The sequence below is a fragment of the Cucumis melo genome, chromosome 8, assembly GCF_025177605.1.
Source record: "Cucumis melo cultivar AY chromosome 8, USDA_Cmelo_AY_1.0, whole genome shotgun sequence".
Lineage (NCBI taxonomy): Eukaryota > Viridiplantae > Streptophyta > Magnoliopsida > Cucurbitales > Cucurbitaceae > Cucumis > Cucumis melo.
Window position 1 is genome coordinate 24084490 of NC_066864.1, and position 22094 is coordinate 24106583.

Sequence of the window (22094 nt, forward strand, 5' to 3'; positions counted from 1 at the left end):
TCAAAAAGAATAAAACAAATAAGACAATCAACAACTTTTGACAATGTTTGCTATAGAAATAAATAAATATAATAAAAATAAATATTGGTAATTAGCTGGGGTAAAATGAAATTATGCATGTATTTTCATTGAATCAAAATTTTTTTGAGCTTTTATTTTTAAATGAATCAAAGGAATAATTTTTAGAAAAATGCGATTATACTTTTTTTTCATTAAAAATCTATTTTATGAAAGATTTAGCGTAAAACAAAATTTGAATAACCAAATTTGTATAATAAATCTAAAGAAGAAAAGATATGTATCATAATGCATTTTTTTAAGACAATTTGTGTTATCATAAAAATGATGGCATGATAAAAGAGAAAAATAATAATAAAATTCTATTATAAAAAGAATAAATTTGTATCATACTTAAAAAAAATAAAGAATCAATGATAGTATGACAAATGGAAAAAAATGACAGTATGTAGTGGTTAAAATCATACAAAAACTTATATAATATTTTAAATTTTTTTTACAAAATTAACAAACTTATAACTTGCTTTGAAAATCATTTTTGAAAAAAAAACATAAATTAACGAAAAACACTAGTAATTAAATAATGAAAATGAAAATAATGAAAATGAAGAATTAGTAATTATTTTGTCATTTGTTCTAAACTGCTAACATGTTGTGAAATGTATGCACTAGAAACACACTTAATTTATGTCATTTTTGTGATGTTTATTAAATATGTAATTTCGATTGTCTACAATTAATTATGTTGAGCACTACATAATTAATAAATGAGAAAATTACATTATGAAGATTATCGTTAAATTTATTTAAGGAACTACATAATTAACGAGATTGAATAAAATAATTTTGAAATAAAATGTGTATTGCAAGAAAAGAAGAACGAAAAAACAATTTTCATATTCCCTAGATATTATGTTTAATACTCTGTGCCCCTAGATATTATGTTTGACGATGACAAACAGTGAAAAATAAGAATGAGAAGGAGAACCAGAGACGAAAAATAAAAATGAGAGAGAGTTTGTAGGGAAGTGACCTCAAGTGCAGAGGAGGTTATTTGGGTACATTTCGGTGCGGACTACGTAATCATAAAGCGGTTACTTATTAAAATTTGGATTGTGGGTTAGGCCTCCATTTTGGGCATCCGTACAAATTACACGTAATTTTATCGCCCTCTTTTTTCTTTGCCGCAAAGAAAAGATATTTCTGATTATGGATTTTTCTCAATTGGATATTCTGATATCACTCTCCACTGTAATTCGGCAGCATCGGAACAACAAACTATCTATCGCCGTCCTCATCTACAATCTGTAGTCCTTCCGCCATTAAAGCACCATCGGCCTCAGCTTTACATGTTTCTACGCGCATGTTAAGCTTGCCTTATCTACTATTTGTTGTTTATCGAATTATCGACTCGTTTCTCCAAATGCTGCATTGACCCAAACGCATTCAAGAAGCGGAACGCGTATTCACCCAAGGCAGCTTCTTTATTGGGAGGTTTGCTCAGTTTCTTCTTCAATGGGAACTCTTACGAGTTGTAGTTTTACTTTCGGTGCCGCCAATTTCAACTTTCGGTCGAGTTTTGGGAGCTGTACAACGAGGGAGGGATTTGGGTTCCTGGGGTTTAGGAAGTCGGGGAGTTCGTGTTTTTTGTGCGGAAAAAGGTCGAAGAGGGAGAGGCTTTTGGTTTCTAATGGAGATTTTGGTAGGTTTGTGTGTTTTAGTTCAGATAATGAAGGTCATAACGAAGGAGACAGAGAGGATGATTTGCCCAAGGAGTCCAATGCAGCGACGGTGACGGTATCGGCTGAAGAGGTTGAAGAGAGGCGTGGCAGTGAGGTTGATTCGGAAAAGATGACCCCTCCATCGATTTCTTCAAGGGTACGATTGTTGAGCTTTTTTCTTTTCACTTTGTTCATTTTTCGTGCGTTTTCAATGGAAGTTGGCTGTGTTTTAAGTTCATTTGGTGGTCATGACATCTAAATATGATGAGTGTAGAACGGAGAGGAGAAAGGTTGAGAGTTACTTGCCTGCTTATAGTCATCTCATATTTAGAAACTCGTGTAGTTAAATTAGGATTTAAAGTTATCCTCCTAATTTGTCCCCTTCTTTGAACAAGAGACAAAAATAGTCATTGAAAACATGAAAAGAGAAAGCTCTATTATATGCTGGCCAAGAATCTCCATCTTCTTTTTAAAGAACTTTATCCAATCTATCCAATTCCTTGTGGAGGTGAGCTGTCCAAAGCCAATAAATTAGCACTAGATACCGGGTTTGACTCCGTAATAAATGATGATGATAATTCGTCCCCTCAAATGTTTGGAATTGAAATGTTATACATATAAAAACTAAAAGTTACACCGTGAGATTTTATCCCTCTGCAAAAATTTATAGCTTCGCAATGAACTGAAATCAGAAGTTGGAATTGGCATTATGGATCAGTTATGTGATGAGTGTTCTCTCTAGTTCATGCTGCAACTTTATTAAAGCTCCAATTGTTATAGCTGAATGCCATTGTGGGATATGCTTGATCTAGCTTAAAAGGGCCTTGAAATTTAAGATGCATTTCTAACTGTTACCAATTATCTTTATCTAAAATGTTTTATGGTAGAAGAAAGTTTGATATGTTAACTTATAATTTATTTCCTGTTTCAGTCATCAAATTTGTCTCCAATTGGACCAGCTTACAACAACTTTCAAGTTGATTCTTTTAAACTGATGGAACTTCTTGGACCAGAGAAGGTTGATCCTTCTGATGTAAAGCTTATAAAGGACAAGCTTTTTGGGTACTCCACCTTCTGGGTAACCAAAGAAGAAGCGTTCGGAGATCTTGGGGAGGGCATTCTTTTCCTTGGGAATTTAAGAGGTAAAAGGGAAGAAGTATTCTCCAAACTCCAAAGTCATCTGGTCGAAGTCACAGGTGACAAATACAACCTTTTTATGGTGGAGGAACCAAATTCAGAGGGTCCAGATCCGCGAGGTGGCCCACGTGTCAGTTTTGGTTTGTTGCGCAAAGAGGTCTCGGAACCCGGTCCAACAACTCTTTGGCAATATGTCATTGCTTTGTTGTTGTTCCTTTTAACCATTGGCTCCTCTGTGGAACTAGGAATTGCATCTCAGGTAGCTACTTATTATAGTACTTTCAGGATCCAATAGAGTGAAAAATAAACTTGATCTGATGACTTCACAAGTGATGGCTAAGGATGCATTGAACATGTGTTTAATGCAGTGCAAGCTTGTGTATCACTTTTCTTCTTGTGTGTTCACTACTTAATTGTGTGTATGTATATCCTTAATGGTTTCGATCATTCTTAATTTGTCACTTTTGAAGTAAATTGTTTACTGTATCTCATTGACTTGGGCAGATCAATCGTCTTCCTCCAGAGGTAGTGAAATACTTCACAGATCCCAATGCTGTTGAACCACCAGATATGGAGCTGCTATTTCCATTTGTAGATTCTGCTCTGCCTTTAGCATATGGTGTGTTGGGTGTTTTGTTATTTCATGTGAGTGAACTTGTTTGTTTCCATTTTTCTCAATGGAAGCATATGCAAAATTGTTTTTTTTCTTTCTTTTGCTTCTGACTTACTAAAAGTATATTGTGATAACCTTCTCTTCACCTCTTCAGTGTCAGATAAGAGCCTGAATTCTCAGACTGCACTTTTTAATATCTTAATTCTTACTTTACATTATTAAATTTCTCTTGTTCAGCAACTTTATTAGTTCAAGTATGCATAAAGTCACAGACAAGGCCATTCCTCTCTGGTTGTTTACCATCCACTCTAGGAAAATGTGAAAAGTGAGAATTGAAGTAGTTTTTGAGGGGGAAATGAATGAGTATATTGTTAATTCACCAATCAGCCCCAAAGCTTAAGGTCATGGTGCAGTAAATCTATTTTTTTTTATTAATACTTTACCACTTCCCCTCACTAATGAAGTTTTGAGCTTGAAAATCAGTAGGAAGATCCAGCAAGTGAATATCTATATTTAATTATTAATTGGAGAGAAAATGATACTATAGGGGTTTGAAGGTAGGACTTTATGCTTTGATATCATGTTAGACACGAATCAACCCAAGGGAGCAAAGAAATACTTTTTGTTAAATACTCCTTTTTGGATTATCATTGGAGAGAGTTTTCTTTTCCTTTATTTTTTCTTTTGTATTGTTTATTTATTTTTTAATAACTTCTGAGCCTTTCAATGTTGTCATGTCTGCTCCTTATTCGATTTCATCTGGTACATTCTTTTATTTCAATTTTAATATCTGAAAACTATCAATCTTCAAATTTGAATCTAAGATATAATGTAAGTATTGCCTATGCCAATAGATTTTCTCTTGAGTATTGAATAAAGTATTGAATAGTCCAGTCTAATTATTGATATCGGAGGATGTCATTCTGTTGGAGGACAAGTATTAAAGGGGACTTTGAGGGTTTGATGTACAAATACTTTGTAGTGAACTTAGAAACAAAAGGGCCGTTGACATCCCTTGAAAATTAGCACAGTATCAACTGTGGGATTGACTGGTGAGGGATAAGCTACATTCCCATCTAGTCATTTTTAAAGACTTAGGTTTCCGTAGAGTTTCTGTCCATATTTGTTTCGATCACTTGCACATGTAATTATATATGTCTAATGGAGTCGTTAATTTGCAGGAAGTTGGGCACTTTCTGGCTGCTTTTCCAAAGAAAGTGAAACTCAGCATTCCGTACTTCATTCCTAACATAACTCTTGGCAGCTTTGGTGCAATCACTCAGGTAAACATATTTGCTATCCTTGTGTGTAAAAACTAGCAAGACATGGATGGTAGTTAATAGTTATGCTTAATTTGTATTTGTGGTTTCCAAGACATTTTCTTTCTACCATTTGCTACAGTGGTTAAAGATTATAATGCTGTATAGTATGCACTATACAGTAGCCATGCTTATTATGTTCCTTTTATTGTGACAGTTCAAGTCGATTCTTCCTGATCGGAGTACCCAAGTTGACATTTCACTTGCAGGCCCTTTTGCTGGTGCAGCATTGTCATTTTCCATGTTTGCTGTTGGCCTCCTGCTCTCGTCAAATCCAGATGCATCTGGAGACTTGGTTCAAGTCCCTAGCATGCTGTTTCAAGGTTCTTTGCTCCTTGGACTCATCAGTAGAGCCACTCTTGGTTATGCGTATGTTACTTATTTGTCTCTATAACTTGTTTATCATGAATAACTAATTTATTAAACTTGATTAGAACACGAGTTTGCCTATACTATTATATGAAACTATAAAGTTACGTCATAATTTTCTTTTAGGCATCAAAATTTGAACATTCTTTTTATTTAGTGCTTAACATTATATTTAAAAGTTCCCATTAGGTCTACCGCAAATCTCCATTAACAGAATTTGTTTGCATGAACAAAATTTGACATTAAACGCTCTTTCATCTGTCATATCATGCCAGCTTAGGTGAAATAATTCAATGGGACTATCAACTCAGCTTTGTGTTAATGATGTTAATAGTAAAGGGTTTCAGCATAATCGAAAGTTAAGGGACAGAATTTGAAGTTTTTGACAAGTTGAGAATAAATAGATGTCATGATTAATTAGGCTTAAGTGGCTCAGCTTATAGTTTGACCCAGCTATAATATTCTTAATATTCACAATGCAAAGAAGTAATTAATTGATAGTCTTATCACAGAAATCATATGTAGCTTTGTCATGGAGATGTTTGTAAATATTTCTCTCCGTTATGTAATTCTACTAATTTTGGCTGATTATATTTATATTTTGAATGTCCAGAGCTATGCATGCCTCAACTGTTGCAATTCATCCTCTAGTTATTGCTGGCTGGTAATCCATGTTTCTGGGATATCTTGTTCTCTACATCATCATCCATTCATTCTTCATTTTTATTCTGGTTCTCTTTATTTTTCAGGTGTGGTTTGACTACAACAGCCTTTAACATGCTTCCAGTTGGCTGCCTTGATGGTGGAAGAGCGATTCAGGTAATAATACTTTTGCTTCAAATTGGAAAAAGATTCTTGGTAATCACCCTTGTGTAAGAATCCTTAAAAGTCCTTTAGAATGGCAATTTGGTTGCCACACTGTTTTAAGTCACCACTACACCTTTATTGGTCCCAAGATTTAGTTTCCAAACATTTGTGAAAGATCAAGGGTAATATGGCAACTTTTAAAAGAATAGGGGCACTTTTGAAACAGAAGGGCAAAAGTCAGGGGTATGTCTTATAATTTAGCCAAGATTCTTTTGAGGTTTATCTAACGCACCATGCCATACTCAAGATTTTTCTCCATCCCAATAAGGCTTGCAAGAAAGATAAAGGCTTGAGAGAGAGAGAGGAGTATGGATTAACTGACATTCTTCTGGAGAAGATGTTACTCAAGCTCTCTGAAAAGCATGGGCGTATTAGTTTTTGCACCACCAGACTGTTCGAAATCTTTTTGCCTCATTATTCTTGCTTTTGCAGGGTGCTTTTGGAAAAGGTGCCTTAGTCGGGTTTGGTTTGGCGACTTACACACTGCTCGGGTTAGGTGTGGTATGTTGATCTACTGATTTTCTCTTCACAAAATTTGAACTATTAACTTTCCCTTTTCAGCCAATACTACGATTATTAGACATTTTGTCTAAACAAAACATAACCATTTAAATTCTGTGGATTTTATTTAACTCTTTCTCTTTCCCTGCTTCTCTTTTAAGCTTGGTGGACCGTTATCGCTTCCCTGGGGATTATATGTTCTGATATGCCAGGTATGTAATAATCATCATAGAAGGCACAATAACATTGTAAACCAAAGCTTTTGGAGGCTCAGAATATTCCCCTAATTTACTGATACACCATAATTTGTTTGTTTTTTCCTTTTCCAGAGGAGTCCTGAAAAGCCATGTTTGAATGACGTTACAGAAGTTGGAACATGGAGAAAAACCGCCGTCACATTGGCCGTGTTTCTTGTTGTGTTAACGCTCCTTCCAGTTTGGGACGAGCTTGCAGAAGAGCTTGGAATAGGTCTTGTAACAACTTTTTGACACCAAATTCAAAGGTTAAATTCAAAATTTTAGTAGAAATGAGGTAGATTAGTGTATTTACTGCCAATCTTACCAATATTTGGCATGCATATAGTCATCTTTCCATTTTCTTCTACTCAATACATATACATATTTGTTGGTTATCCTTTGGCCTTGGCTCGTTCAACAATTCATGTCCAACGCCCATCCAGCATCATTAACTTTGGATTCTAAGAACGTCTTGATTGACTAAACTGCGAATCATTCGAGGATCTTTGATCTCTATGATATTTGTTGCAAGTGTCTAGAAATTGGATTTCAAAGTCTAGTTTGGTCAGATTGGAAGCATGGTGTTAATTAGATAGCCCTATTGCAGTGAGATTAGGATGATGAAGAATGAACATTGATTTAGTAAAAGAAACACATGTGTTGCATTGGTCTATCTTAAGATTGTTAACTCGTGAAACGGAACGTGTATCAAAATGATTATAATGTATCATGTATTGGTAGTTTTGGTATGATAAAAAACATGACATATAAAGAGGTCTTTTAGAAAATATAACAAAGCGGTAAAATATTTGTACAAAATGAAAAAAGTTCATAAGCCTACAATGAAAAATACATAAAATGTCTCGTCAACGATGTGTGCATGATATATTTGATATATGATCGTTTAGATTTGATTATTATTTAGTATAGATTATTGTTTGGTATACGATCGTTTAGATTTGGTCATTTCAATTCTATCGTTTAAATTTGGTTACACGATCGTTTAGATTTGGATAGTTAAATCTAAATGATTTTTTTAAAATTTGGTACACGATCGTTTAGATTTGACTGTGATTTTTTTCAAGATTCTTTTGTTACACAATCGTTTAGATTTGGTTAAACAATTTTTTAAAATTCTTTTGGCACTTTGTTTAGATTTGTCTACACGGTCTCCAATCTAAACGATTTTTTTTTCAGGATTCTTTATGCATGATCTTTTAGATTTTGTTATTTTTTGTACACGATCGTTTAGATTTGGTTACTCAAATTTAAACGATTAAAAAAATAAGAGGAAAAGAATAAATATAATGAAAAGAAATCGCAGCGAAAAAAAAAGGAGAAAAAGAAGAAAGACGAAAGAAAGATTAACGACGTAAAAAAAGAAGAAAAAGGAAAGACAATGGAACAAATTGTAGCAAAAAAAAAAAAGGAAAAAAAAGAAAAACGATAGAAAGAAATCACAGCGAGGAAGAGAAGAAGATGGAAGGGTAAATATAGAATATTTAAAAAATGGTTAACTTCGTGGGCTTTGTTATACTGTAAATACTTTAGTGGTTTGTTATATTTATAAAAATTAACCACATATAAATATAAATAAAAAACTAAAAATAGACAAATAAATAACTAAATATTATATAAGTTTTTGTGAACTAAATATTATATAAGTTTTTGTGAATGACTATGAAAATAAATAAAGAAAAAACATTGAACATTTTGATCAAATTTATGACAATGAGGAGAGAAAAAAGTCATTTGGAAAATGAAATAAGGCTAAATTACAAATAATGTTAACTATTTCTAAACTTTTAAAAGTTAAAAAAATGTTCTTAAACATTTGAAAATGGTTTAAAAATATCCTTAATATTAGTTTTAGATGAAAACGGTTAAAAATTTATCTAACAAATACTCTTGAACTATTGAAAAGTTTTAAAAATACTCTTGAACTTCAACAGTTGAGAAATATTATCATTGATCAAAATTTACACGAATTCTTTCATCAATAAGAATCAAAATCAAAATTTTAAGTTAAAATCATAATTTTAAATTTATTTTACTAGTAACACGCTGATTGATCAAGAACATAACCAATTTCAATAGTTATTGTTGTAATCAATATACAGTTAACTGTCAAATAAAAAAAATGTATCTGATTATTAACACATAATGAGAATATAACTTACAAAACTCTCATTACAAAACTCTCATTGTGTGAATATAAGTAGATCACATGCATGTTCTATATACAACACATACTATGTAAAGAGATAGGTAGCGGTGAGTTAGGCTTCGAAACCATGATCTTTATCGAGAAAGTGAAAAAAACATTTTGAAGACGAGCTATGATGGAAAGCGGTAGACATGCGCAGTGAAAAATAGGATCAATTTTACTTTAACTGGATCTAAACTATTTAGAAACTAATATGCATTAATTACCCTAATTAAATGAAATTAGGGTTAATTGTAAACATACATTTGAAGCTTTCCAGTTCTCGTAATTTCCTCATGAACTCAAACTCAAGATCACCACTAGTGTACACCCGTTATTCTTCAAACTTAAAATCGAGTTGTGGAACCTGATAAGTGAATGAATTGAGAGAGAGGGAGATGGATATTGAAGGTGGTACTTAGAGTTAAGAATTGAGAGAGAAAAATATTTTGGTATAATTTTGTAATTCAAAGTTACAAATTTTTGCACGTAGTTAGTTCATCAAATTTCAACACTTAACATTCCACTAACAATTAGTAGAACTCAGTAAGTTAGGTGTTTATATCTCATGTAAACACGTATCCCACTAAGTGTTTGTGGGATAATCCAACAAAATGTTGGATTTTTCCACTAACTTCAGTCCAAGGGTAGTATGGTCATTCGACCATTCAAGTCAAAGTCCAACTTTGACTTTTTCAAGTCAAAAGTCAATATTTTGGCTTTTTACCATTTTGTCCATTGCCTAAACTCATTAACCACATTAATCAATATTCGTTAACTGTGTATACACTCCACTAAAGACTCACAGCTGAACTCTTCTCACTGTAGATATATTTCTGTGTCCACGGATATAAACCAATGCTAGTAAATTTGTCCCTCACAAGTGTTCGTAGCACCAGCTGGGTCAAATTATCGTTTCACCCATGAGTTACTTCTAGTCCTTAAATACTAGTACTCCTCTAATGAACAACCTGTTTATGGTCAAACCACTAAACAGAAACCCCTCTCGTTCCATAGAGAGGATAGAACCCTTTGTTCAAATTCCAGAGACACCATTTAAGATAATACTTATCTACTTACCCTCAAGTCGAGAAAGAGTGAATTCCATCTTGTGTGATTATGTTTCCAGCTCCCTGCTCGATCTTGTCCTAAAAAATGATAAGCATATTGAGTCGACAATCTGGCCATTCTCAACCATACAAATCAAGGGACAATCCCTCGCAAACAGAGTTCATAATACACTTAGGATTAAGAATAAGTTACCTAAGTCATCTTAATGTAATAGAAACCCAACTAGTTAAAGGAGTTACATCTAGTGATTACTATTTCGTGGTCCAGTCATATGCATCTCTAACACTTTGGGGTGCATTTGGAGTAGGAAAAGGAGGACATTCCTCCATTAAGACGAAGCATAGATCAACGATAACTAGAATCATATTCACTTTCGATTTCCACGTAGCATAATTTTCACCTGTTAATTTATCTTTTTTAAGCAATGCAATAATTGAGAAAGACATGTTGAAATATCAAACAATTGACCGTATTAGTTATCTTTATCTTAACCCATTACAAAAAATAATCCAATCAATTCAGCAAAAATGAACAATCAAAGAACCCTAATAAAACAAATGATTTATTTTTTTGCAACGATACATTAGAAGTTTAGAGCAACAATCATCGAAGGGTGATCAACTACTTATCTTCTGGATTGAGACAATCTCAACTAATGACTAATATCGGAATAACTTTTATTCCTATAGTTCTTAGCTATCGTTGTTCGGTCAAGGATTCATTAACAAACTTAATTCATCCCCTAAGTGTGACCCTACCATTTTCAGATCCCAGAGGTACGCTTCAACAGGCTACCATTAGGAAAGACAACTATTGAAGATTAACCTAAGAAATCTTATCCATTTATGGAGTTTGCGATGTTCCGACTTAAATGATCAAGCCCTCCGAAGGGATGGTCGCTCCAGGACGACACGCAGGCAGATTATAGAAATCTCACGGTGCAACCTAATGGAGGAGACCGTAAGATTACGTTGACACGCGTCCTTCTCCCACTTACTATGAAGATTTCCCATATTCACCTTGTTATTGACCCATACAAACACTTTCCGAAGGGAAGCCGCACCCAGGGCGACACGAAGCCGAGTATGGATTTCACGTATGAACTCTTAGAGCATGAGAGCTAAAAATTGATATATCATATATACCATTTTTCTCCCACTAAAATGTTCTATTAATTTAGGGTTTAGTTGTACTTAGCTAAATTTCGGCTAAATGAATCTAACTAAGTCTATTCTTATTATAACACTTATAATAAAACTTTACTCTAAAGTTTCTAGGTGTATTAAACCATTTAATTTACCTAATGACATCTTATGCTAATAGGAATAAGGTTAATTCAACGCCGGTTCCGGGTTAGTTCCCAGGTAGGAGGTGTTCCGTAAATCGTCAACTTAAGTACCCCTAGCCTTAGACAGAACTTTACTGGTGGAGTTCCCTTATAACCTTAAATCGTATTGGTCTTAGTTTCATTAAACTAAAATAGGACTTAATTCTAAATTTCTAATCCTATTAGAATTAATGTTATCTTAGGTCTATTTTATATTAAACAATTTAAAATTAAACCAAATTTATCCTAAGATCCTATGTTTGCATGCAACTCTTTATTATAGGTTTACGGTTTCTAATTATCAAATTTTATAACTATTATAAAATTAGTTAATTAGCCCTATTATCATGCATACTATGGTTTAAATAATTAAAATCAAATTATAATTAAATAAAATCACATTATATGCATACATTACATTAATATAACAATTATATTAAACTATGGATGTAATATGCACAATGCAAATTAGTTTTCATCTTTATTAATATAACACTTATATTAAAATAATATGAAAATCAATCTAGCATACACACGAAATTAATTTAAATATAACAAATTATATTTAACTAAGTAATGTCACGCATCATACTTATCCAATTCATATATTTAAAATATCAACATATTTTAAATTACTCATGAAATTCACAATCATGCATTAAAACCATACATTATAACAATTATAACATATAAAAATGCATGAACATGTTTAACCTAAGGTGAGATTTATCTAAATGACATTCATAAAACATTTAAATAACAATTGAACCTATAAAATTGGCCCCTAGGATAAACTAAAGCAAAAATTACAATAATAAAGCCTTAAATTTATCCTAAAAGTGCTTCCAAAGCTCCAAAATCGGTCTCAAAACCTTTAAAAAGCTTCAAACTGGGTCCAAAAACCTTGAACAAGTTAAAAACCGCCCCAAAATTGCTTGAACCAGCCCAAAATATGAAGAACTGGCCCAAAAACAGCCTGAACCGGTGCCAGATTAAGAACCAGAGCCGAACCGAGATGACCGCAAGCAAACTGCACCGAGCCTAGCCGTTCGTACAAGTCGAGCCACTGAGCCAAGCCTTCTTTTGTGTCTGCTGATGCAACGCTGACGTCATGCTGACGCACGCTAACGTTAGCCCCTTCTTCAACCTCCAGACGCGGATTTTTTTCGTTTCCTTTTCCATATAGAATCAAAAAACTCCCTGTTGATGGCCTTCCGGCTGTCCGTTTTGGGCGAATTTGGTGTCGAAAAACTCAAAAAAACACTCCAAATCCAAAAAATGGACTCTAAATTACAGATTTACAACATAAAATGCCAAAAAACGTAGGGGCCTTTACATTTGATCAAATAAAAAAAGGTGTAAATCTATGGCTAAATTACAGTAAACATTCAACTGCAAAACTGACATTCATAATGTAAAAAATCCCACCTAACCAATGCAAATTTTTAAAATTGTCAATTAAAATTGAGATGACTCTGATACCAATTGAAGGGATGAAAGCCCTTTGCATAGCAGAACAATTATAGAGACCTTAACCCAATTTTAATTGAAACCTAAAAATACAAATACATTGGTGAAATTTAAATTAATTATGGCTAAACATGTTTTCAAGAAAAAAATACTGAGAACTTATGATCGTTGACGTCTCTGAATCTACTAAACACCAATTTGAAGCACCACCACTTGGAAACCTTCCTATTCTCTGGATTGAGATGGTTTGTGGGAGAACTAAATTGGAAGAGGGAATTTTCATAGAAAAAAAATTTCAGATAGAATGATAGGTACGACAAATTCACAGAACTCACTTCTATGTATCGTACTAGTACCTCCATCCTTTTCAGACTAGAAGAGGAAAGTTAGAGAAAAGTGGGAATGTGGGAAAACCACCCATGTTCCCTATTAATTTAATAAATAAATATTAATATTAAAATAATTAATTAATTTAATAATTAATTAAATCACATTTAATAAATATTTAATTTAAATCATATTTAAATGAATATATCTCACATAACCTATAGTTTTAATTTAATTAAATCAAAATAAATCAAACAATTAATTAATTCTCCAATTAATTAATTTCTAAATTAAATATCTTATATTTAATTTAATCCAAATTTGAATCATATTCAAATATGAATTTCTCTCGTAACCTATAGTTTTAATATGTATCATATACACATTAAATTTTAACCTATAGTTTTAGTATGAATCTAATTCACATTAAATTAATATTTGAACTCATTCAAATATTTTATTCTCATAATTTAATTTTTGAATCATATCCAACAAAAATTAAATTTATGTAATAAAGTCTAATTAAAATATAAACTTTATATTATAATGTATCAACATACATTATATTAATTCTCAAAGTAAATTTGAACATTTCAAATTACAACCAATATAAATAAATCTCATTACTCTTTATGAGCTAGGAAGAGGACCTAATGGACCTACAGATCAAAAGCTACAACGATATGAGATTAATTGGCTAAACTCATTAATCACATTAATCAATATTCGTTAATTGTGTGTACACTCCACTAAAGACTCACAGCTGAAGTCTTCTCACTATAGATATATTTCTGTGTCCATGGATATAGACCAATATCAGTAAGTTAGTCCTTCACAAGTGTTCGTAACACCAGCTGGATTAAATTACTGTTTTACCCATGGGTTACTTTTAGTTCTTAAATACCCGTTCTCCTCCAATGAACAATCTGTTTATGGTCCAACCACTAAACAGAAACCCCTCTCGTGCCATAGAGAGGGTAGGACCCTTTGTTCAAGTCCCGAAGACACCATTTAAAGGAACACTTATCTACTTACCCTAAAGTTGGCTAAGGAGTGAATTCCATCTTATGTGATTATGTTCCCAACTCTCTACTCGGTCTTGTTCCTAAAATGATAAGCATATTGAGTCGGTAATCTGGTCACTCTCTCCTGTACAAATCAAAGGACAATCCCTCACAAACAGGAGTTCATAATACACTCAGGATTAAGACTAAGTTACCTAGGTCATCCTAATGAAATAAAAACCCAACTAGTTAACGGAGTTACATCTAGTGATTACTATTTCGTGGTCCAGTCTTATGCGAACTCATTGCATAGGATACCCTCACTCGTATATCACATACATGAACGTATTGGATTAATGTGTTTGTATCAAATACAAAGTGAGCCGTATCCATAGTGTTACTAGGATAAGGTACCCAACCTTAACCCTATACTATAGACCCTTTAAGCTGATCTTGAACATTGATCCCCGTATGTCTCTACATAGTATTTAAGACTCATCAAATAACTTAGGATGTTAGTTTATTAGATTTAGGTTATTAAGATAAAACTAATAATATAATCAATAACACTTATTGAAATTATAATAACAAAATACTTTATTAATAACGGTCAATGGATTATATTTACTATCTACAAGTTTTAGGACATAAAACCCAACATGAACAACTCCACCTGATCAACTAGATATCTTCATAATTCATTGATCAGTGAGCTCGTGCTACCATTGTAGAAAGGACTTGGATCTGCAACTGTAGTTGTAGGGCTGCTTCACTCGAGCAGCCTTATTCATCATTGATTGCTCCTACATGTAAATAATCAAAATGTTACATACAAAGTGAGAAGATAAACTAAAGTTTGAGAACATTAAAATTGTAAATCACCTGAAACTGTCAAGTAGCGTAGTGATTACAGAGGAAGTGCCAATCTTCCACACGATTCTTCAATCTAAGGGGTGGGTTGGCACGTGCTTGTTCAGGATCACTGAACTTTTTATAATGACGGTGGTTCTCTCCCCTAAACGCCTTCCAAGTGTTGAGCATTTGATGCTCAACAAATCTAGTAAGTGTTGGGTCTGTGAAATCTAGCATGATCTATCGCTACAAAAGAAAAGTAAACACGGATTAGGTTTCCATAAATATATATAGGTAACATATTGGTACGGTAATTTAAAAACTTACGTGTAACCTACCCTTCCTAAGCTCGATGTACTCTGGAGTAATGTCAACCCACTTAAGGAAGCAGATTGGAAATGTATGCCATGTCAACACACCGATCGTACAGCTAAAGCGAACAAAATGTGGCAAGATCAGCTTATTCTGTCCTAGAGCAATGGCTATGGGAATCTTCCTATTTTGCTGTTGATAACTTGTAGAAATACAAGTTATTGTAGCATCTTTTATAGAATAATCAGGCCAAAATGTAGAATAAGTGTATCATAATGCCATGATTATGTTGAAAAAGCATAAGTATTTAGAAATACACTTTACATAAGCATTTATGTTTGTTTTACCGCGTTCTAGTGTCTTAACATAGGATAAAAGCAAAAGAAGATATTAGTGAATTACAATGGATATCGCGCATTAATACGCGAGGACGATTCACTAAAAGACAAGAATGGTAATTGGGGATGATGTGACTTGACAATGGCAGCTTTCAACGTTGACATGACAAGAAGAATAGATGTTTTCCACCAAAAGTTGCCTATATAAAAGACCCCATCACCATCAAGCAAAAGGAGGCTTGGATAGGCCAAAGTGGCCGGCTGTGTGAATTGTCATATGCTGATCTTCAACCAATGTCTAAAGAGTGGCAGAAAGGAGTAGCCTTTCTGCCGTCTGTAAAAAGTCATCTTTTTCTTCTCTGACCAAGCTGTAAGTGAGAGCTTAGAGTGTAAGGGAAAGGAAAGTCCATTTCCATCTTCCTTTAACTTGTAAATAATTTTCATTCTCTTTTCTTCCCATTTTTTCATTATTTGTAATATATGTTGTTCATATTGTACAGTCGCCGAAGACCTACATTCTTTAATATATATTACATATACCATTTCAATCCATACATCTCTTTACTGTTCATCGGTCAATATGTTATGTAGCTTAGTCTTGTGATAAGTTCTTGATAAGTTGCTTTGCTTATAACTCTTATCGTGTTAGTTGAGCTATTTTCATCACCTGGCCAGTGTTTATTGCCAACTACCCGAGAGGGAAAGTTGCAAGGATAAGGCTAACGCGTGTCATGAGGAGTTTAGAGGCAAACTCCACTTTGGCGAGATAACTTCCATCATTTGTATCCCAAAAGGAGGACAAGTGTAGGTAATAGGCACGGAGAGGTTGTTGTCCTTAACGCGAAGCTCTATACATTTTATAAGTAATTTCTTCTAGATATATCTCACATAATTAAGTTGACTCATTTGTACCTCGAAAGGCGGACAAGTGTGACGTAAAAGACTTAGAGGAGCTCGCCTTAATCATAAACTAGTTATGAAAGCCATATCACATCAAGCCTTTCATGGTCTAATCGCCTAGCCATGCATCAACATTCCCGCACCCCTTCTCATACAAGTTAATTCACATCTCCATTTCACATTCATCTAGTCTCCATTTTACAGAATCTCTAGTGTACATAAGTAGTTTTAGTTAAGTTCACATTCATTTATTCATTATCATTAATTATTTTTTTTATACCGCCTAATTGATGAGCAATCTTAGAACTAATATTTGATATTAGTTTCCTGTGTTCGACTCTGGATCATCCGGATAAATCTATTATTTCGCTTATATTTAGGCAAACAATAGGAAAACTTGTACACGTTAAGGATTTAGTTCATGAAATCAATGCAACACAAGAACCAATCGCAGTCGGTCATCAATTAAGTTTTCCAAGTTTGTCAGTTGTACGTATCTCTCTAACTTCAAGTTCCTAGAGTGCTGCCATCTCCTAGGAGTGCTACTATTGAAATGAGAGTCATCTACTAAAACACAAATCTATTAGAAACATTAAACTTCATGTTTATGAAATGAATTGTTTATGTAACGTGACTAACCTAACATATCGCCCACCGAGGACGTTCCTCCTGTGTTATTGAACGTGTCAACATCAAAATCGGAAAGCGCATCTGTCTCATCAAAACCATTGGAGAATGACATATTACCTGTGGAAAAGGTAGACCAAATTTAATTAAACAAATAAGAGTATCTAAGACTAAATATATATATAAAAGATGAAATATATTTGAATACGTGATTCGTCATCACTTGATCCGCTTTGAACGAATAATTGTTTATCATCATTGTTATGAAGTCGTCAACGACATGACATACAATCAATCTTTCCACCATTGTAGGATCAACGTCGAGTCTGCACAGGGTGTCATCCTCAATCTGTTCATCCACATTATGTTTGATAGTGATTTCCAATACATTTAGTTGCTGAGCTTCAACATCATCCACTTCGAGGATATCCTATGTACTTTTATTTTGGACCACTTGAACAACCTTCCAATTGACACCATTTTTTGGGTCATCGATGTAAATGACTTGATGTGCCTGGATTGCGAGAAGGACTGGTTCCTCAGGGAATAAAAAAGGGACGTGTTGATTGATTTGTACCCTAATTCCACATGGGTTGTATGGTTTTTGTTCTTTTCTGTGTCAAGCCATCTACACTTGAATAGCCAAATATGTCATCCCATCGAATATTGAACAGAAAGAACTTAATCTAATACACTGTAGAAATTGTTGTTAGCGCTTCTAGTGCCACTGTTTTCACCGACTACCATGACTCCACTATTTTTTGTTTTGCATCGAGAATTATGCCCTATTGTGTGAAATTATACCCCACTTATGATGCATCCATTATAGGATCGAGCATCAAGTGTAGATCCCATCGCGAGTGAGAAGAAATCATAAGAAAAGTTCTCTCTTACACATTTCGATAACCTGAAATTGTTGTGTTAATGAATTTTAATTATGAAATAATCTTATACCAATTCTCAAATTATATATCTACATACCTGATCTTTAAACTAATCAGGAAATGGCCGTTGATGTCTTTTGAATAAGTTGACAGCGCTTTGAGCTTGACGACGCATCAACCTCAAGTGTTTCCTAGAGTACATAGTTGTGAGTCTTTATGACTACTATAACTTAAAAAAAAACTTAAAGCACTAGTGAAGTATATAGTTAAGAGTACGTATATATGGTACTCTGCAATTTCATTTACATTGTTCAAGATGTACCAATGTATAAGTTGTTTCTCTTCTTGTGATAGAGATCATGAACTTGCCATGCCTAGTGGTCGTACCTTCTACATGAACACTTCAAACTCATCAAGTACATTGTCATTGGGATTGCTTTTATCATTTCAATCATCTTGAGTAAATTGAGTTTCAATCCCTCTTAGATATCTCAAACAAAAAGTACTTGATTCATTCAACCCATATGCTTCGGTAATAGGCCCTTTGAAACGTGCTTTGTTTTGAACAAACTGTTTTAGCATGCGTAGACTTCTCTCAATGGGATACATCCAACTACAATTAACCGAACAAGTGACTTTTTCTTCATATGGTAGGTGAATAGCAAGGTGTACCATTACGCTGAAGAAGCTAGGTGGAAATATTCTTTCTAATTTGCAAAGCATGATTATAATATCTGCCTACAATCAATCCAAGTCATTTACTTTTATCGTTCTTGCACACAAGTCACGAAAAAAACTACACAATTCAGTAATAGTTGTGTACACATTTTTGGTAAGTATGCTCGAACACAATTTGGTAGAAGTCGATGAAGTAAAACATGACAGTTACGGGTGTTAAGGGCTGATATTTTCCCATCTTTTTTATTCACAAATCATGAAATATTAGAAACGAATTCATTGAGAAACTTAATTGATTTCAGGTACTTGTAAAACGAAACTCGCTCGCTACTAGTCAACGTGTAACTTACATGGGGCTTCACCAATCTGTTACCGACTTTTATTAGGTGTAAGTTCTTTCTTATTTTTAAATCTTGAAGGTCCAACCAAGCATTCATAGTATTATTTGTTTTGCCTTTAATATTCAGTATTATATCAATTAAGTTGTCACATACATTCTTTTCAGTATGCATTACATCCAATTAATGACGTATTAGTAGACTTGGCGAGTAAGGAAGTTCCAAAAAGATACTTTTCTTCATCCAATTCAAAGTTCTTTTTCTTTTCTTATCTTTCAGTGATGGATGTTTACTCATCACTAGAAACTCCAGCGATCTAGTTGTTCCAAGATATCATGTCCATTAAGTACAACTAGAGGAAACCTACGCTCTACACTTCCATCACGTAACTTACTTCTACGCCAAGCATGGTTATCTAGAAGATAACGTTGGTGTCCCATGAAAGCTATTTTTCCTCTTATCCTAAATGACTAGTTGTCTCCCATGCATATGAGACATGCTTGATACCCTTTTGTACTTCACTCGGATAAGTCACCAATGCCAGAAAGTCATTAATCGTCCACAACAAAGCTACATATAACTAAAAGAACTGACTGATAAGAGAATCATACTTACACACACCAAAGCTCCATAACTCTTTCAGTTCTGCAATCAATGATTGGAGGTACACATCAATTTCCCTCCCAGAAGATCTTGGACCAGGTATTAACAACGTCATGAAGAAGTTGGACTCTTTCATGCATTTCCAAGATGGAAAATTGTAAGGAATTAATACCACAGGTCACATACTATACGTATTACTCATATGCTCAAACAGATTAAATCCATCATAAGCTAATCTTAAATGAATGTTTTGTGAATCTGAAGTGAACTCAGGAAATTCAGAATCAAATGCTTCCATCCCTCTACATCAGCTGGATGTCTCAACACATCCTCCATTTTGACTCATTTATCCTTATGTCATCTCATGTCTGACGGGCCCTCTTACGATACAAATAATCTATGTAATCTCGGTATCAACGAAAAGTGTCGTAATACCTTGTGCATAAGTTTTTTCCTATATTAGGACTAACTTTGTACTGAGACTCACCACAAGTTAGACAATGTTGAAAATTCGCAAACTCCTTCCAGTACAATACACAGTTGTACTTACAAGCATGAATAGTCTCGTATCCCAAGCCCAAGTCGCATAATTTTTGTTTCATTTCATAGAATGAACTACGAATATTGGTACTACACATTGGAAACACACGTTTTAAAAATTCTAATAACATGTCGAAGGACTTGTTACTCCAACCATTGAGAACCTTTAAAGGCATTAATGTAACAAAAAAGTTATGGGATGAAAATTCTTAAACAGTCGGGTATAGCTTACTACGTGCTTTGTTTAATAACTTCTGAAATATGTTTGTCGTCTCTTGTTCTACACCACTATTAAACGACATATCATTCTCCAAATCTTCCTCTGTTTAGTCTTCATGCTGAATCAGAGCTTGTAAATCATGAAGCATACCTAACATTTCATTGTCTTTAGGAAATGGATTATTGCTAGTTCCTTTCGTTCATGCTAGTTCCTTTATGGAAAGGATCATTGCTAGTCCCTTCATCAAATCTTTCTGACTTCTATGCAAGTTCACCGACTCTCTATGATACACCCAATCTGCGTAGGATAGAGACATTCCAATCGTTAATAGGTGTCGCTCCACACCCTTTAATGAGTCCTAATTTGAGTTCATACATCTCTTGCATGGATACCTATATGACTGACCAATTTCCATGAAGGCAATATTATCATTTTCCAAATAGTAGTTGAAAAATTAAACATGGGTAAGATGAAGCATGAGCCATACCTAGCACAAAAGTTTCAAAAGTCAAAAGCATCCCACCATTGGAATGTTGACAACATTGTGGCTCATTCTCATTATTTCTCCCATTTTTTCTTTTGATAATTAATTGCAATGAATTAGATCTTAAATGTATAACAACATTTTTTAAAGGTTAAATAGAACAATATTTATCACTCTAAACATTCAAATTAAAACATTCTTTGTTATGAATTTTTCAAACAAAAAATACGAGAAACCTAAAAAAAATAAAATGCAAAAGTACATTCTCCAATTGACAAATCTTAATCAGACCCATACTTACACTTCTAATTCTAGGGCGTGTCAAAGATAGCTTTGTAACATTTTGTTTAGCATATAGAAAAATTTAGACCAACATGGAAATATTGATAAAAATTTTTAGATAAGAATTAGAGGCTCTCATAAGGTCTTGCCTTATGGGTCAACAATTAGAGTTTTAAATACTGTAACAAACATCAACAAATTTTCAATTATGGTCTGATAGCACAACTTCTATGATAGTAGAAATGGAAAATAATATTTGGTATCAAATAAAGTTAATAACAAATGTACAGTGAGTTAGTAAGAAGAATGGTTTGATGTCAACTCGGATGGCCTAGTAAGTACCTATAAGCAGGTCTTTATAATGTCCAATGGTGTTGTAATGGAGGAAGCTGTTGCACCTGCAGCTTGAACTAAAATAAGTTGGTAATGGCTTGGAGCAAATTTCTCTGAAGCAGAGTTTTGACCTAAGAAACTTCAATGCCACAAAACAAGTTTAATAATTCCGATGTTGAAAAAGAGACTAATTTCAATAGAAGAAACCACCACGTCATGTATTTGTGCGAACAACAATTGTCTAACATATACTCAAAATCACGGTGAAAGGAGAACGAAGATGATTGCAGCAAACAATGAATGAAAATGAAATGAGGGTTTTTGTGAGCAAACTATAGGAATCGAGAGATGGTGATTGTTGGAGGTTGATTTCGACGGCGCATACTAAGGAAGATCTCAAGTTCATCGAGGGTTTCTTTGAACGCGAACGTAGGTCATGATGGTGCGAGATGAATATGGAGGATTTTTGCAAGCGTAATGTAATTTCAGAGTTTCGATCGCGAGCATAAAGGATTTT

At 33.7% G+C, this 22094-nt stretch overlaps 1 protein-coding gene across 1 annotated transcript; it reads left to right on the forward strand.

Annotated features, from left to right (window-relative positions):
* Positions 1-1145: 1145 nt before the first annotated feature.
* Positions 1146-7176, forward strand: LOC103486011 (probable zinc metalloprotease EGY1, chloroplastic). Its single transcript, XM_008443802.3, has 10 exons — positions 1146-1896; positions 2671-3135; positions 3381-3521; positions 4671-4772; positions 4966-5177; positions 5791-5841; positions 5927-5996; positions 6477-6545; positions 6707-6757; positions 6875-7176. The coding sequence occupies exons 1-10, from the start codon at positions 1534-1536 to the stop codon at positions 7031-7033; spliced, it is 1683 nt and encodes a 560-aa protein (XP_008442024.1). The 5' UTR covers positions 1146-1533; the 3' UTR covers positions 7034-7176.
* The last annotated feature ends 14918 nt before the right edge of the window (positions 7177-22094 follow it).

Bases quoted from the DNA above. Each gene is read 5' to 3' on its own strand.
- LOC103486011 (XM_008443802.3), top strand. From the start codon at position 1,534: ATGGGAACTCTTACGAGTTGTAGTTTTACTTTCGGTGCCGCCAATTTC. The intron at 3,522-4,670 runs GTGAGTGAACTT...GTTAATTTGCAG, and splicing joins TGGGTGTTTTGTTATTTCAT to GAAGTTGGGCACTTTCTGGC. The intron at 5,997-6,476 runs GTAATAATACTT...TTGCTTTTGCAG, and splicing joins ATGGTGGAAGAGCGATTCAG to GGTGCTTTTGGAAAAGGTGC.